Raw genomic sequence first — 19,060 nt, 5'->3', positions numbered from 1 at the left:
TATAAGTGACGATTGATTTATATAAGGTTTCTTGTTCCGTGGCGTAATGCCACAGAAAACAGTGCCGGTGAGTGGCACTTTGATGTCACAGTACAGAGGGTCATACATGTACGTCGACTTGTTATATGTGTACATTCCTGTGTTGATCAATCATATGCGTTGACGTACTTTGCGTGAAACGAGCAGACCAGGGGATAAAACGTATTTGCGGTAAAAGGCCAACAGCAGAGAGGTAACAGCAGAGGGCATGTCTCTACACCAACCGTAAAATGCTAGCGCTCAAAAGAAAAAAAAAGATAGAATATGACACCTTCTAAAACGCAGTAGGAATGTTGAGATTTGCTTGCAGGATGTATGCTTCTGGCATTGGCTGGACAAGAGTGTATTAGATGTTGCTTCAGGGAACAGGCGTTCGTCCTAACTGCACGTGGGTACCGAATTATCGTCTGCTCAGAAAAATTCTAACCTGTGCCTTACAAATCATTGTTACTCACATTTATGTAGATATTACACGTAATTTCCAGACATTATGCAATGTAGGCGATAAAGAACACTGACATATATTTTTTATTCTTCATAATATTCCGTTTTATGTGAATCATTAAAAAATAATGGCAGGGCTCAGACCGCCTTGAATAATTAAAAAAGTCATTTCCACAACCACTTTCGGTTTACTTTCCAGAAATTGACTGAACTGTGAGTTCGTGCTGGAGAAGATGGTCAATCGTGAGCGGGTCATCGCGATATTCTGACTCACTCCGGCTCATTCGTTGCCTCCTATGCTGCTATACTTTGCCAAAATCTATTGACCTGTAAAACAGGCGACCGAACGTGTCAGAGCGAATGCCAGAAGGGCAGGATATCGTGGAGCCACGCGACCACCATCTGTGTCGTGACGTCACGACACAGATGGTGGTCCCGTGCAACAATACCGAAGCTGGCTATAAAAAAGCAATTACATGAAATTGTGTAGGGGGTCTGGGGTGCGCCAGTATTTTTTCTGGGGTTTAGAGGTCTAAGACTGTCATTTGTCACAAGAAAAACTGGTCGAGGATGTTATGTCGCCCATCCTTTAAATGTGGCACTGCCCTTAGAATGCATAATGGGCACTGTTATCTGATGCAACGTAAACTTAAGGTTGTGTTTATTATAAAGAGCAAACCACTCCACTTGGTCAACAACGAGCAACGCTGTGTGTGCCAACTGTTTTGGCATTTAGATCATACAAACGCTGTGAAAAGGGAAGAAAACAAGTGGCATCGTTTCGACCCAAACTCACTGTACGAACAAACTAAACCACGTGACCGATGAGTAAAGCTCACCCACTGACCCTGTCTTTTGCGAACCTGTGCGGAACTCGCGCCCTGACCTTTACTTCGGCCAACGTTGGCTACACAAGCCACCAATGGTGAGCGCTATTTTTTTCTTAGCAAGTGCTACATACCGAGCCAACGGCTGATGCTTTATGCACGCGCCCTCGGCTCGGGTGAGTGAGCTTAGATTTAAGTGCGGTTATATCTTTACACATTTTGTGATTCTATCCGTTATCTTATGCAATGAACATCTATGATGCCAAACTTCGCCACTGAGTATATTGTGAAAAGGTGCGCGCCGTTCTTCAATTAACTCCCTCGATGCCAACTTGGTAATCAGGCGTGTCGACAGTCACATTAGCCTACCTTACAGAGGATGAAGGCGAAAGCCTACCTGCTCTAGAGACATTCATTGCTTTACTTCAAGTTCTCGTTTGAACGCGGCGTTAATTCTTCTTACTGTTTTATCGGACGTAACCTCATCTATCGAGGAGCCTTAACTCTAACTTCAGTTACTGTGTGTTAACTATTCCTTCATTAAAACCAAATGTCGTAGTCTCGACTCCCACCGAAGGTCGTGGGTTCGCGTACCTTAATCACCTCTGTCTCAATTACGTGTGCCTTAATTTACTTCGCCCTAATTAACACCAATGGTCGAGGGTCCGACTCCCATGAAAGCTCGTGAGTTCGCGTGCTCTAATTAATGCCATCTTAAATACGTTTGCCGTAATGACCATCCGTTTAACTGATACTAAGGTCGCGGATCGGATTCCCACCAAAGGTTCGCGTGATATAATAAACTATATTGTCACGTAGTAGTGATGTCAAAGAACACAGTAAATGCAGGCGCGTTTCGTGCTGTGCGATAAGATTTGTTAGGCGGCGAAACGTGGTCGCCCGAGAAATAAAAGTACACGTGTCAATATCTTGTTGCCTTTACCTTCGTTAACATCGCCCGGATTAATACCAAATGACGTAGTTTCGACTCCAAAGGTCGTGTGTTCGGGTGCCTAGTCACCGCTATCTCAATTACCAGCGCTTTAATTTACTTCACTCTAATTAACCATAATGGTCGATGCTTCGACTCCCACGAAAGTTCGTGGGTACGCGTACTTTAATTAACGCCATCTTGATTACCTGTCCCTTAATTACCATCAGCTTAATCGACACTTAAGGTCGCGGTTTGGATTCTCGCCAAAGGTCTTGGGTGCACGTGATCTAAGTAACCATACCTTGGTTACCTTTGCCTTTGTTAACATCGTCCGGATAATTACCAAATGTCGCAGTTTTGACTCAAACCAAAGGTCATTGGTTCGTGGGCATTAATTAGCTCTATCTCAATTACCCATGCCTTAATTTACTTCGCCCTAATTAACACGAATGGTCGAGGGTACGACTGGCAAGAAAGCTCGTCGGCTCAAATTTTGTTATTAACGCCATCTTGACTACCTGTGCCTCAATGACATTCGGCCTAATCGCCACCTAAAGTCGCGGTTTGAATTCCCACCAAAGGTTTTGGCTTCGCGTCATATAATTCACCATATCTTGGTTACCTTTGCCTTCGTTAACATCGCCCAGATTAATACCAAATGTAGCAGTTTCGACTCCCACCAAATCGTGGGTTCGCGTGCATTATTTACCTCTAAATTACATGGACCTTAACTTGCTTCGGTTTAATTATTACCTTAATTCGTGGTTTGGACTCCCACCAAAGGTCGCTTGTTCGAATGCCGCAATCAACTATCTGTTGCCTAACTCTCCGTTAATGAACTTCGCTCTCATTAAAACCAAAGGTCATGGGGTCGACTCCCACTAAAGGCCATGGATTCGTGTGCCTTAAGTAACTCCCTTTAAATTAACTGCGCATTAATTAACTTCGTCCTCGTTAACACCAAAGTTTGTGAATTCGACTCCTACCACCCTTGGTGTTAGAATGAATTTCTTAAGGCACAGTTATTTAAGGTAGGGTTAATTAAGGCACTCGAACCAACGACCTCTGTAACGACGCAGTGGAATGAGAATGTCAAGTTAAATTCATTATTGTCCCGTATGCGTGTACGCTTTTGTCCTCATCCCCTTTAACGTACACTAAAGTGTCGGTCAACATTTTCATTGCCCTAGCATTCGATCGACAATTTAAGCACTTTCCGACTGGAATCTATCGAGGCAATTTTTTTTGTATGTTTGTACCTAACCGCTGTCACGCCTTCCTGTGTCACTGGGTTGTCAATGGTTGTCACGGGGTGGCCAGGCGAAGGCAACAGCGTTAGAAACAAACTCTGACCAAGTCGATTGGCTGAGTCAATGCGAATGTGTAAATAGGTGCCGTACTTCATCGAACGTGTTTCACGCCGACATTGGTCACTTTTGGCGATAGACTGGGTAGGCACCACTGTTCTGAGAAACTCTTTGACTCCGATTTCGAGCCTATGTAACCGTAGTGTTTAGCTAGAAACGCTGGCTGTAAACCCTATGCACAAAGGCGAGCTTTCTGGCCGAAACGCGGCCTCTGAGGTGGGCCGAGCCCGGAGGCTTGTTATTGTTTCGCACTTTTAACACTTAAGTCAGAGAAGATTTAAGGCAAAAGGCGTGCGCTGTGGGTGTTTTGCATCAGGGTTTCTTTTTGTGTGTGGGCTGTCATTCTCAAAATGCCGAGAAATAACTGTGTCAGGAATGTAAGACAAGGTATGAGCTACTTTAGCGATGGAATGACGTGGCAAGATAACCAACGTATACCGCATTTCATAACGCAAGGCGCGGCATACACATATACCTAGATATATACGGAAACTTTCACTTTTGGACGACTTCGCCGACGCCGACAGCAACGCCGGATTTTCTGTGATACGAGGCCCTTAAAGCTATAGTGAAGAAAAAGACAAAATTATCTATTATTTAGGTACTGCCACCCTGCTCGGGCTGTTCTCCGCGGATTATATTTTTAACAGAATTCCTTTTTGTGCTCTCTATCCACTCTTCCATGTCAATTCCACTGCCTCTTAACTGTTTTGTACTCGTTGCCTACGACGACCAAAACGCTTCGCCGGTTATATAGGTGCTTTAGAAGAACTTATAAATTGCCCAGATATACACAGAATCGACAAATAGCCATAAGGCCACTGATAAGGCAGCTACAGACTAATGCGGTATACACTAAAGTGTCGTGAAGCTTTGCAGAGAGCTTAAGACATTTGTGTCATCTCTTCCAACGCTTATACATGGGTAAATCGGAGAGGACAAAACGTACAGCAGCAAATATTCGCAACAAGATGACGCATGCGTCTGCTGCAGCTAAAATCTGGAAACCATCCACCACATCCTAATGAAATGCGAAGTTATGCACGCCTTGGAACCCGTAGGTAACGTACACGTTCCGAAAGCGCTTTGATCTAAAGTGAATGGAAGGATCAACCAGACAGCAGTCGAAATGACCAGGAGACGCTTGAAATATTGGCGGAGAAAAAGCAGGCAATATTCTGACAAGACCAGATCTGTGTCAGGCATAGGAAGCGATAGTAGGTCGATATAAGAGTTTTAAGGAAGAACAAAAAAATAAGAGGAACAAAAATTAAGGAGTTGTAGAAAAAGTGCAGGCATAAAATTAAAATTATGGGGTTTACGTGTGATAACCACGATATAATTGTGCGGCACGGTGTAATGGGGGACTCCAGAAATATGGACCACCTGTGGTTCAATAATGTGCACCTAGATCTAAGTACACGAGTGTTTTCCCATTTGGCCTCCATCGAAATGCGGCGGCCATGGCCAGGATTCGGTCCTGCGGCCTCGTGCTCAGGAGCCCAGCACCATAGCCACTAGTAAACCACGCGGGTAAAATGCAAGAATAAAAGGCACGTATAGCATAGCAGATTAATTCAAGCAAGCTGGTTGACCGTTTCTCAGCACCCTGTTTCAACGGGGGTGCCAATAAGTCATAACCGCTATCATCACGATGTTGAAAGTCTCTAGATAATCACCCAACCAGAACTCCGTTGGGAAGGCCCACTTTCCGGATGCATTGATATTCAGAACGGACCTATCGAGTTAAGGTGTTTGGAGTAGTTATTGAAAAAGAAGAGAAGAAATCGATATAACCAGGGTCATTACAGGCTTAGGTGACTCTAGAACATCATCGATTGATGTTTTGCCGAAGAGAGAAATGATCAAGGATATGTAGGCAAATTCCTACACTGTAACAGGTGTAATAAAAGCTGCTTGGCTAAAATACGCAAGCTAACTAGGAGAGCGAGCAAAACTGCCAGACTGCAATAGATGTAACGAAACCTAACGAGCTTAAGAAGACTACGTGACTAGTTGCCGCTGGCCCGCATTGAAATGAATTCAAATATAAATTAGCATTCGTCATGATTTACTCAACACTGAATTGATAGAATGACTCTAAGCAATGTGTCTGTCGAGTGCATTGTTTTTTTGTATTCTACATATTCTACCCAGCTGGTTTCTACGAAAAGTTTAAAGAATATACTGGACGGAAATTCTCAAGCCTTAATAGCAGAAAGGTGAAAAACTAATGCGCATTTGGTGCACTTTGGTAGTATGAACCACACATTCCAGTCGTCTGAAATGGACTATGCTTCTAAGTAGACTTGAGGGTGGACCTTTAAATTCGCGACAATCTGCGACCCCAAAGCTTTCTGAAATACTAGGGCATGTGTTAAAACTTGTAAATTGAGAGCAATATTGTCTTTTTATGCAGAAGGGTGATGTAATGATGTATTCAATCGCAGGATGGCTTTGAAAGTCCTCACAGTTACTGTAGGCAGAGGTGCAGTTCCTATAGGTCAGATGGCTTAAAAGTCCCGTCCCAGTGACCCTGCACGAAGGGCAATTTATTTGTCGTGTCTGTTAACCTGGAATGCAGACACTCTTAAACCACTGGTCTCATTTTCTATATACAGTGAATTGCGGTGAGCAAACAAACCGTGAGTGTGCACGAAATATGTTCATCAGCCTACTAATATTATCCTTTACGAAATATGCCGGGTATTCTTTTATCGTGAACAGAATTATTAACAGTCAGCCCTTTCCCTCAGATGAATCAGCCTTGAAATAGGTTACTCGCAGAGGCGGACATCATATTCACAGAAAATCAAAAGGAAGATAACAAAATTTACAAATGTTCCCTAACAAACATTCAAGCTACGTACTTTATGACAGATATTCCAATTTACCAATTGTAGCGCGTCATTTCGAAAGGCATATCCACCTTGAACGAGCTCTGAGGATGAAACCACTTCCGGCAATTGTGTTCCCGAATTTGGTGACGAAGTGCATTGATTTTAGAATTTCCGAGCTTGAATACATAACAACGAGTTTTGCTGAAAACTCAATGGATGCGCAGAGCGTTTTTGACGCTACTTGCACAGCGCGTATATGAAAGCTGGTGCCGGATTCAAAATTACTTACAAATGAATGAGCCTTTTGAATTAACCGTGTTCCTTTCGTATATTGCAATGTATCAGGAAAGTAATTAGTTTTAATCTTCATTAATAAAATTTAGTTCGTCAATGATGCATCTTGATTATTAGTGTAAGTAATGCTTGCCTTTGAGTAATCCCGCTTAACAAGTACGTTTGTGCTTCTGTTACCGCTAAAATAAAACACTCGATCGTTACTTCGTTAGTGAACCAGACGCTCCTGTAATTTAACTGACCGTGGCAATTCAGCTCGCACTTACGTAAATTCCAGCTTCCGCGTCCTCGCTTTCGACCGGCTTCATGTCTCTCAGTAAATATTGTTACAGATTGAATATTTCGCAAAAATATACTACGAGATAAAAATGCATTCTTTGCTGCGCACCCTTAGATACGATCCAATAACAGCCATATTTCAGTGCAAAACAATAAGGCGTACATTACCGAATTTTACGCAGATGTGGACCGAGTGCATTCGCCACTACTACACGTACTGCACTCCCCGGGCGATGTTGTTCAACTACGACACAAAAGAGAGCGCGCGCGTTCCAGCAACAGCGGCCAGCTATGCAACCACGGCTCCAACCTGTTCGGCATCGGGCAACCGTGCCTGGAGAGCTGCCTGCAGCGCGACCGTGTCTACGACATGTTCTTTGACAATGCCCTCCTGCAGCCGTACGCCGGGTAAGCAAACGCAACTTTGCGACTCTGCGGTGTACGCTCTTTCTGCCAGTACCAGAAAGGGTCCCAGAAACATTGTACGCGAGGCTAATTTACGGCTACCAAGCAAGTGACGCACTGCGCAAAATATAAGGGCGGAAAGAGAGACGGGACACAGTCCGGACTTTCAACAGTTTACTGCATGAAGCGCCAGAAATCCAATATGCAGACAAAATAATCATATTCCTACCCCCCCCCCCTCCCGAAAGCGCAAAAGCTTTCACAGTTCTTTTACAACCACAATCACACAATATGTACCACACGTTTTTATTTCATAAGCAAATGAACATGCGAGTGTGGGACAAGGGAAAGCTAATGACAAGACCATTGTAAGCCCACCGCGCCAGACGTTAGTAAAACAAACTGAAAAGCGTGGCATGGCCCATCTGGGCGGGGTATATTCGTCTCGACGAGCTCGTTGGCCACCGATGCCACTTGAGTAATCGTTGTCGACGGCGCCCACGGACCGAGACCCTCAACGAAAGCCGAATAGACACGCAGTTGGCGCTCCCCTAAATACCACAGAGCGCAGGGAGCGGAGAGAACCACCGGCGCCACATGAGCGATCGCACATAACAGTGGCGAGGGGCTTTAAGCCTCCTTCGGCGTTGCCATCTTCCTGGAACCGCTGCAGTTATTCTCCACGCGCGCAGCAATAGGGCGGGTGTGAACAGATTGAGAACATTATGTTGCGCCGATTAGTTAACAGGTGGCCTCTCCGGACGCGCGGCAAAAGAATCTCTTCCGCGTGTGACTTCTGTACCGCTGATCTGGCGTGTAAGATACGAATGTGCGTCCTTGGGGTCTCTGCACGGGTGGTGTGAATTCCGCGATGCCGGCGTATGCGCTGCCACTATTACTTATATGTGTTGGCATTTCATGGAGCCGCGGTTTCATAGAGCCGCATGAGAAACGACCGGTTTTAAGTTGGATCTCCGGCGCCTCTGGGAATGTTTTCTTTTTTTTCTTATTGTGCTTCCGAGTCATGGTCGACGTTTTGCTGGGAAACGGTTGTCCCGTGCACCTCCCTGGCAGGTTTACTCTAAAACCAGTGTTCGTGTATGGCGCCACACGGCATTCGTCTTCTTCGTCGCTTCGCGAAAGAGTTAGAGGACTGGAAACATAATTCTGACGGTTCCCCGCCTCCGCATTCTCCACATGTGCTTGGCCTGTGGGTATTTTATTGCATAGGCTACGTTTATATGTCGTTTCTTCGAACATCTGAAGAAAATGTGTTTGGTGGCCCCTGCTACTTTCCTGTTGTATAATGTGTAAAATTGGTGCGGATTCTGCACTGTGAATGCTTTAAAAAGTTTCTGAAATCTTTGGTTGGTTGACTAAACAATTACGCAAGGAAATTCTAAGAAACATATTAATTGGTGAGTTGATTTTCCAGTCACAAATCCAACCAACGATAATTGATTAGTAAGTAATTGGTGCGGGGTATTGGGTATAAAAAAGGGCGGCTCCAGTTTTCCGACCGTTGTCGTGGACCTCACTGTGGACCGCTCTGCCGAGGTGGGGTTAGATTATGTCATGCAAACTAACGCTGTAACTTTTTGTGTCCGATAGAACCTTGTAACCACGCATTTTTTGTAATTTATTTGCAAATACAAGTTTTCTTCGTCCACACATAAGCGTCAGCGCCCTTCTTGCCGCAGTCACCCATTAGCCCACATGTGCAGGCTGTCTCTGACGGTGCATTCCGGACCCCTAGAGTGGAGGAAGAACAGCGCATACACGCTTCATCAATAATTGTTTATGTCATTACAGAAAGCATTACAGAAAGCAGAAAACCCAGCAATAACAAGCGACAATGAAAAGAACAAAGCAAAAAAGTGGGGGTGATGACAATAAAAAAACGACACCAATAAAAACAAGCCACACATCTTCATGAAAACAACACGCAGGAGGAGGATCGAAAGCCTGGAAGAACTTGTGCAATACCATCGCAAAAGGCAACTTCTTGTCTAAATGGTAAATTGAAGGCGTACTTATGCACTTGGCAATATTTCGCCGGACAAATAAAGTTTCGGTAAGTTCTAACTGTGCTTTAACACGTGTTCTTGTCGTGACCTCAATTTGATCTAAATGCCGTGAGCAGCGGCAGTCTGTTAATGTTTCCATGATTTCTTACTGCGATTCAGGAAAATTCCGCAGCGGGCTAGTTGGTTGGACATATTTAACACCGTTGCGCAGAACGACAAAGGTACAGGACAGGGGCGCTAAGGTGCGCTCAAGTGTTTTGTGTTGTTTTTTCGCTCATGTGACTTCGTCGCTCTTGGCAACAGTGTTAAGAATTTCTCACTGTGCTTTATCCCGTGTTCTTGTCATAACCTCAATTTTATCTAAATCAACTGAGCAGCCCTAGTTCCGTTAAGGCTTAATGCCCATCGTTGTTACAGTGAGACGGCGTTCTGTTGCGCGATCATTATTGCAACGACTGGTTTAGCGTAGTACAAGCTCCCACAAGGTAGAAGAACACGGCAAACTGTATTGAGACCGATTTCGTATATATTTTTACATTCTTCTGTGCGCAACGCCTTCTGTTGTTTGGATAATAGTGACTAAATTTGTCAGAACTTGCCAAGACGAGAACACGATGTTCCCCCAGTGCCAGAACACGATGTTCACCCAGTGCCAGATTACTTCCTCATTCACGCTGCGGGAGATTTATTGCATGTACGGGATACCTGCATTAGCGACTCTGCTCTTTCTTTCTGCTTTGGGTTTATATTACTTGTACTTTTGTAGTAGGCCCTCATAGGTACTCAAGACTAGCTGCAAGGGATATCTGACTGCACGTAGTCGATCCACCTAGTCCCCGATGTCTGGTTCGGAGAGGATGTTCGGAGGGATTTTAAACGGGTAGTCAGAACAATATTTATTCTTATGAACGTAGAATCGGCACTTTCCTGTCGTAACAGGTTCTTCTTGGTCCTTGAGGTATAAGTACAGAAGGCAGCTGATAAGCATTTTGGTGAAATGAAGCCTCAAATCCAAGAACTGAATTTTTGTGACAAGAAAATTATGGGCGATTTCTGGCGATTTGAATGCCTGAAGAAAGCATCTAAAGCAGCCTTCACAGCACCCTTCACACTGTAATAGCGCATTATATCCAGCGTTTCGTGTGGCGTTCCTGTCAGGCAGTGCAGGAAAGCCACGACGCAGCGGAGCATGCGAGACCACAAGCACACCCTTTCAAAACCGAACTCCAAAGTGCTTTATTTGGCGCGTGCCCCGTTGCTCCTGCCCGGCAGTCACCACTGGTGTGTGGACCACTACATCTGCCCGCTCAAGTCACAAGTTCAAGTGGTCGGGTGAAACCACACGATAGCCGCTACGAGTGCACACAACACTATCACCAGCATCACGTGAAGGAGCAGGTGCTGCCGTCTGAGAGGTTCGCTCAGGTGTTGCTGCCATTTGTATTGGGTGGTGAGGTTGAAGCAATGGAGTCTCCACTCACATTAGTTCGAAAGAAACTAGATGTCTGTGATTTCGGTGCGGAATTGTTCCATGCTCTGTTTCGACTACAAATGACCTTGGACGATGAGCGCTGCTCAAAACTGTGGCACGAACCTGATATGTACAAGTCCAGGCCTCTTCGCCCGCTTCCAGTGATGGCACATCTGTTACCAGATGACGTCGGTCGAACTCCTAAGCAGTCTTTTTCTTCGTAAGGTTCGTCTCTAACTACTACCTCCTCCTTTACTGGTCAGGGCGGACGAAGCTGCTCGTCCATCTTTAGGAGTCGAGTTCATAATCGCCTTCCCATTAGTAGTTGAGCAGTGCGAACACCCCGAGTGTGTTCCTATAGCTAAGAGTCATGTGAAGATCTTACGCCTTGCGGAGGAGGTCTTTCACAGTGCGCATCATCCTTTTTTCCTCCCCAATAGACGGTGGGTAATAGGGGCTACGGTGATGTGGTCGAAGTCATCGGTGGCAGCAAATGCGGCAAATTCGTGTGAAGAGAACGGTGGACCATTCTCCGACCTTATCTATTGCGGTATCCCGTGTCGCGCAAACAGGGTCTTCGGCAGATAAATGACCACTAGAATCGTTGTGCTCTTCAGCGTCATGACCTTAAGAAGGTTCTTCTTAAACCTTCTTAACTGCCATTAAGATGGTGCCATAAAGAAGATTTGGCCGTTAAGGTGAAACAAGTCCAGGCACAGATGTTCCCAGGGGCGGCCAGGCAAGTTGGTAGGGAGGAATTGTTCCTCTGGATTCACTCGCCTATGGGCGCATTTTTCATAATTGGCGACGAGAGAAGTGATCTCAGCCGCCATACACGGCCACTATACAGACTCACGATCGAGAGCCTTTGTTGCGACTTATGTCTTGATGTCCTCCGTGTAGACGCATTAAGACTGCTGGCCTCAGTGACGAATGGATAATGAGGCGAATGCCCTTGAGAAGAAGGCAATCACAAAGGAAAGTTCATCCTTCACTGACAAATACTTTGATCCGTGAGGAGGCATCGTTGACTTGTTTGGCATGGCGCGCTGGCAGAACGAAATCAGCGCGATGCACTGTCTATCACAACTCTGCCCTTTCCTGATATCCCGTATCTTCACAGGCAGCACATCTGTAGCAGAAGTAACGAATTCTGTAACAAAGCATTCCGCAGTGTTTACTGAATTTACATTACGAGGGGCGCGAGACAGTAAATCAGCCATAGGCCACAATTTTCCTGGGACGAGCATCAGCTGAACAGATAAGGCATTGCCTTTAGCTTGAATCTTTGCACCAACGGAGGAAGCACAACTTCCATCTTGCAAAACAGTTAATGACACGAGAGGAAGGTGATTAGTTTTTACAGTGAAGGTGATCCCCCTGATGAACTCGTCAAACATGTGGATGGCCCATGTTGTATGATCCACGCGGTATGATGATCCAGGCTATGGTGATCATTAATATTGAGGCAAAGGCTACAGGCCTGCACTCACCACATGGTTGTGATTGCAACACGACTACTCGAAGTCGAAAAGGGCTGTTAGCAGCCGAGACAGTGGTAGCATATGACTAGTACTAGGACAAGCAGCGGTCCTACGTCAGAAGTGCCTTGACTTTTGTGAATGCTGCTTCATGTTGGTGCTGCCAAGTCCAACTAGTATTTTTGTTTAGTAGGCTGGGCATAGGTGGACTGATTTCAGATACGTGGTATAAACCTGCCAAGATGATTTACCATTCCGAGTAGATGTCTGAGAGCTTCAAGACATGCGGCAGATGCCTTTGCACGGACTGCTTCAACCTTGCCTGGATCTGGCTTGATGCCTTGTGGTGAGACAATAACGTCTGGGAATGAGACTTCGGAGACCACAAAGGAACTCCTCTCCTGGTTTAAAGTGATGCCTGCCTGCCTGCAGAGTCAGCACTTGCTCAAGCCTTGCACCATGTTCCTGCATATCACTTTGAAACAGAAGAACATCATCAGTCATATGAACCACACTACCCTGACCTTCGAGAATCTGTGCCATTTGTTTTTAATGTACTACAGGACACGTGATACCGAGGTGCAGTTGTGAGAAACAGCAGTGACCGAAAGGTGTGATGAAATTTGTCAGTTCATGAGAGTCCACCGACAACTTCACTTGGTGAAACCCTGCGATCGCATGCAGCTTCGAAAAACCAGCTGCATCGCCGAGGAGAGCAGACTTGCTCAACAGTAGGCAGAATGTCACGCTCTCTGAGAACCACCTCATTCAGTAAAGGGAGGTCATCACTCAGACGATACTTCCCATTCTGCTTAGGTACACTACCAGACCGGTAGACAACACAGTTGACTTATCAATCCGACAAGTGACGCCTTCGCATTCAAGGTTCTCCGGTTATTGTCGAACAACTTCACTCAGAGGGATAGGTATCCGTCGAAGAGCATTGAGTGAGAATACTAGAGCATCTTGCTTTAAGATAATTGTGTACTCACCTCGCAGTGCCGAGGCCACTCAGCAGTTTGGCACGAAGAGTTGACTCAGGAGTGTTCACGGCATTAAGGAATTTGACGACCTAAAGGGCCTGGACAGCTGGTAGCAATGGTACAAAGCAATGGTGCGCAAAGAGATTCAAGGACGAAAAGATGGTGAGAGCTTCTTTTCCCTTGCCAATATGGACGTTCTAGATACGAGCCCCGCGAACCGAGCGGTTGACCTGGGAGTCCCGTCAAGACTGCGTCATTGTTGTCGTTGTCGAGCTCGGCCAGGACTCGAAGCCAGTGACTTGGGACTGCATCAACTCCTAAATCTACTTTGAATTTGTTTGTATATTTGTCGACTAACATCCATGAACATGGCTTTGGGAGCTGACTCCATAGCGTGCAGCTTGATGGCACCGAGTTCCGTGTGCTTAGATATTCTGGAACGACAAAGTTTAGCGAAATGACCTTTTCTACCGCAAGAATTCCAGACCGAGTTCCGTGCTGGGCACTCAGATCGTGCATGAAACGCGCGACCGCCGAAGGGACAAATTTGAGCTTCGCGCTGGCAGCGTTCTGACTTCACGTCGATTGAGTGAGCTGTTGTGGTGTACATACGCTGTCGCGAAGGAAATTTTCGACCTTTTGTGGCAGCAATGTTGATCGCGGCTTGAGAAGTAGCCTGCGCGTGTGTTACCTATGAGCTTCCTCGGACTCACGAGCTCGAGTCCAAGCTGCTTTGAGAGTGACCTTCGGGGGAGCGGCACAGCTGGTCTGAGAGGCGTCTCAGGCAAGCGACAACGAACCTTTTCCGAACCAAGTGTTTTTCAAGCGCCGTTGAAGGATAGTTGAATCGTCTGACTTTCATGCAGAGCTTTAGGCATGTAGGAAAGAAAACGGTAGGAGAGAGCATACCGCAATGCAATTAAAGCCAAACATGTCGGCCTAACACATGATCGTACGTCAAAGTACGCGGTTGGTTTTAGTGTTGCCACTTGTGAGGCAGAACGACGGCAGGGCAGGCGAACAAACGCGCACCGAACAAAGACTACTGGCATAGCTACTGGGAACAAATCGTTTCAGCAGATCTCAATCCTTGTTCCGTGATCTCGACACAAGAGGTCACATGTTGGGCCACCACTGTAGCTTCAGGGAGCGTTCGCTTACCGAGGCTGGCTGCGTGGCCTACTGTTGCCTCCTATGTTTTCCTGTGTCCATCGCTTTAAGCACGAAATGCATTTAGCTCCCGTTGTTGGTGACCTTCAAGTCACCTTGAGCCAAAAGCCAGAGCCGTTATCCTGGTACTCGAACGAGAACATCCGGGCAAGTTGCGAGACCAAATCTAGATCATCCGGACAACCAGTCAAGACCGCGTTACATACGCTAATTACCTTCCAAATAAATTACAAAAGAATAATGCTTCCAAATTCTTCCTAATTTTTGTTCACAGTATTACTCAAGCTGTAACTTCTTGCACGCTGGTGTTTTATTTGTCATTTCAGTAGGGACGTTCCAAAGGCCGACATTGGGCACTATACACTTGATAGTCATCTTGTGAGGCTGAGACACAGTTGCCTGTGATCTTTTGAACACCAGCGATCCTTGAGTTCCGCAACGCTTCTGGCACGCCGGCAGTGCCGGTAGCGTATGGCAGCCTCCAAGCCGCTAGCGTCCGGCGCAGCGCGAATGGCTGTTTGACCGAGACGAATCTTGCAATGAGGTTCTGCCTGTGACAAGAAACTATTGCGTCCATATGGACGAGTGTGCACTATGGCACAGTGAGATGTGGTGTGGTGTTTTGTGGTAGGGAGTACCGTGGTGAACATGTACTACACCCATTTTAAGAATGTGCCTAGTGTCATCTCTAACCAATCTACTTTGCCGGTATACATTTCACGCTTGAATCTATTCTCGACTACGGGAAAGCAAGAATTTTGGTCCGCACGGCTTCTAGCACCTTGCCCTACAATATTCCTTGTCGGGAAACAGCTCAGCCGCTCTTCTCATGTGAAGTCAGAACCATCATACTTTTTTTTCTTAGATTCGTGGACAACAAAACATAAAGGAGTCTTGGGAACCGGCGTCTCCTCTGCAGTGCACACGAAGTAGCCAACTTCATCCCCGGTAGCCCATTGTTGGTCTTGTTCCTTCGAACATAGTTAAATAAGTCGCACATGAACTAAAAGAGCTGGACGCGTGAAATATGGCAGGAAGTTGCACTTCGGGCCCTTCTCTAATACACGTTCAAGTGCTGCGGGAAGCTTCGTGCCTGTTAAGTACTTTACTGGGTTTCCTGCTTAATGAGCTAGGGACCTCGTTGGGAACGAAGCCCTGACCTTCTGCCATATAAACTCGCCTATCTAAGCCACCGTTTTTTTTTTGTGCTGCGCGACTTGACTTTAACACCACCACCAATTTCTAATGCCATCGATATCCTTATTCACGCATATTGCGTGGGCTGGCTATCTATCTATGCCTCTAACCGTTGTCCCGCCAACTTAGGTCACAGGGCAGTCCATGGTCTAATCTGTATAGAATCGGTCTGCCGTGATGAGCGAACCATGTTCAAAATTAAGCGTCCTGCCAACTTGGGTAATGAATCCTCCCTTCGAAGTTTCCGATAGCTTGACATTTCATCGCTTGTCCAGCTGCACAAACCATCCCACAGCAGTGTACCCTCCCCTAGAGCAAACTACCACTCATCTTCACTCCTTTTTTCTGACGGCCGCATGAGACTGGAACAATTTACCTGCAATTGTCGTGCACCACTCTGATCCACATAAATTCAAGGCGGCACTGGAATCAGATTGTCCCTGTAATTAAATCCCATCCCTCATGTAATACGCCAAATGTGTCCTTTGAGGTATAATAAATGAAGTTAAATGAAATTAATATATGACTTGGCTATTAGCTGTTCGTATATGAACTTCGTACTCTTCGGTCACTGGGCATGTGCCACTAGGTATGGTGACTGGATATGTCCAGCTGGGCATTACCGCTTTTCAATTAACCTTTTTTTTAACTTCAGCTTGTGTCGCTGGTTATGTGCCACTTGGTATGTGGCGCTTTTCAACGAGCGACGCCAAATTGGGTTACTGGAAATGTGCCGCTGTTCAATGACCATGAAAATGCTTTGACATTTTATGGTGCGAGGCGGAATCAAACTCACTCATTTATAATGAGACAATAATGAGACACTGTGAATATATATAACTACGCACACGCCTCGCATGTACTTCACGGCCTACCTGCGAGATAGCTCCGCGTGTCCAGTGGGCAACGCGAGAGGGAAGCCCAGCTGTATACAGGCCTCACATATGGCACGTTTTGGCGGTGGCAGTAAGGCATATTGCTACAGTCCTTCAGTGTTAGTAGCATTAGCATGAGCACTCAGCGTACGATGACTTCTACCGGAATCTTCAGGCCACAGCTCTTTGGCGCGCGTTCCTGCGTTGAGCGATGTAGTGTCTCGGCGTCCCTCGTAAGAGAGCGAACGAGCGCAGCGAAGCATGAAAGAGTAAGCGCAGCGGGGGATGAAAGAGAGGCGATAGCCAGGATGGCACCACGAGGAAAGCTAAGGAAGAGGGTGCAGCGCTACCATGATGAGAAAAGCGAAGGAGGAGAGTATGGCCGAAGGCTTAGGAGGATAGGAGAGAGCCGCACGATATATGCTCCGCGATGGCGACCCAGTGCGCATGCGATACTTCGCCACCGCTGCAACCGCTAAAGATTGAGCACTGCGCGCGCCAGGCACACCCGTATTCAGTCTTTCTGAATAATGAGCCGCGGAACAAATGGAAGGCCTTCATCTGCCGCCACTGCTGAACAAGCTGCCAAAGCGGAGGCTCAGTGCCGCCGCCAGGAGCACCCACCCGTACAGATTTCAAATTCTTTGGCGGAGTATAACGCCACTTCAAAACACCTGCACATCGGCGCTCATATTTTGCGTTACGAAGTATCATAACCGTCAGTGATTCTTTTTTTTAAATGATGTCGGTTGTTTTCTGTTGGCCTCATTGCGTTGACATTCTGCTCAAGGTAACGAAATTAAAACAAATACTCGCCAAGTGCATAATAACAATGCAAAAGCTTTGCGTTTCGCGGCCCGTACGGGTCCCTTCGCAATTAGAGCAAGCGCCATGACTCTTCATTAAGTTTAGGCGAGATGGACAAGTGCGTGTGCGTAGATTTCGGGCACACTGCCACTAGTCCTGTTAATCCCTTGGCGCTTCGTCTGAATATGGAACAGAATGGACAACTGGGCTAGTTGGTTTACTTGCATCTCGAAACTGTAAAAGGGCACAAAGACGAGTACGAAGAGACAACACAGAATAAAGAGCTGAATATGAGTCTGAATGTGGAGTGATTCTAGTAGTAATCCCGAAGGTAATAGCTCTCCGAGGTGATAATGGACGACGACTGCCCGTTCATCGAATGCCCTGTTTTCTCATGGTGTTCAGAAAATGACTCGGAAACAGAGCTCCCTTTCGCGACGTCTTATTTATGCTGCTTTAGGCGCCTTTTGAAGTTTCCAGCCTCGGCCACGTACGCTGCGTCACATTCTTTTCACAGGGCTTTATACACGACACACGGGTAGTTGGATCTTTTCAAGGGGTCCTTTCCGCGCACCAGTTGACCACGTAACTTGCGGCAAGGACATGTGCCATCCAAGCGCCACAGTCATTAAGCTCTCTGGGCAAAGCGACTCTCACGACTCGTGCATACGGAATGACAGTGCTTTTGTTTTTCTTGCATGCTCCGTGATTGTCGGGCGCTGAAGCGTGACACTCTTGGTCCCTTAGCCGTTGACTTAATTGACTGAATGGGTAGTCATTACAGGTCATGTCCTCCCATACATCCATCAACTGTGCTTTCCTCCTTGAAGGACTCGAGCAAAGCCGGAAAGCGCGGTTGAATGGGAATGAAGTAGGCGAGTGTTTGAATCCAATCGGGCGCACGGAAGAATAATTGGAGTGTATTCCAGTTCCTGTATTCTTACGATAATCCGGTGTCGCAGATGCTTGGCGGTTCGTTCCACGAAAACATCAAGGAATGCGATGCCGCTACTTTCTGCATGCTCCACTGTGAAGTGGATGCTCGGCTTGAATCAATTCAGGTGACCTTGCAACGTCTCTGCTGCGAATTATACAAAAACAGCCGCCAACATATCGCACGAATTTGAGGACAGGGTGGAGTGACAACGACGCTGAACCTTCTGTGGCCTACAAGGCGATGTTGGCGCACGCAGTGAAAACAGAAGCACCCATGGCCGTTCCAAAGACTTGCCTTTGGAAATATTTGTTATAGAAGTACATGTTTTTTAGGCAAAGTTTCAGCAGGCGGCATAGAGGAGGGACGATAACCGATGGTCATTAAGGGTTACGGACTGGATCCCAAGGGAAGGGAAGCGTAGCAGGGGGCGGCAGAAAGTTAGGTGGGCGGATGAGATTAAGAAGTTTGTAGGGACGGCATGGCCACAATTAGTACATGACCGGGGTTGTTGGAGAAGTATGGGAGAGGCCTTTGCCCTGCAGTGGGCGTAACCAGGCTGATGATGATGATGATAGGACGTCTATGCAAATAGGTGTACGGGAGAGCACAGTGGGATCCAGTTCCAGGGCTTCCTTACAACACTGAACCACGAAATATGCAGCAACGCACGCGAACATAAATTT

General features: G+C 46.5%; 1 protein-coding gene across 1 annotated transcript in view; it reads left to right on the top strand.

The window, feature by feature from the left end:
- LOC142557993 (uncharacterized) overlaps positions 1 to 19,060 on the top strand; it is a 67,042-nt gene that overhangs the window by 39,466 nt on the left and 8,516 nt on the right. Inside the window, exon 4 of the mRNA XM_075670164.1 lies at positions 7,207 to 7,432. Within this exon, the coding sequence (XP_075526279.1) occupies positions 7,207 to 7,432 (226 nt within the window). The remainder of the gene's footprint in view (positions 1 to 7,206; positions 7,433 to 19,060) is intronic.

This window comes from Dermacentor variabilis, chromosome 9 (genome assembly GCF_050947875.1).
Source record: "Dermacentor variabilis isolate Ectoservices chromosome 9, ASM5094787v1, whole genome shotgun sequence".
Classification (NCBI taxonomy): Eukaryota; Metazoa; Arthropoda; class Arachnida; order Ixodida; family Ixodidae; genus Dermacentor; species Dermacentor variabilis.
Note: the sequence above shows the minus strand (reverse complement) of the source record. Positions and strands in the feature narration are given on the sequence as shown.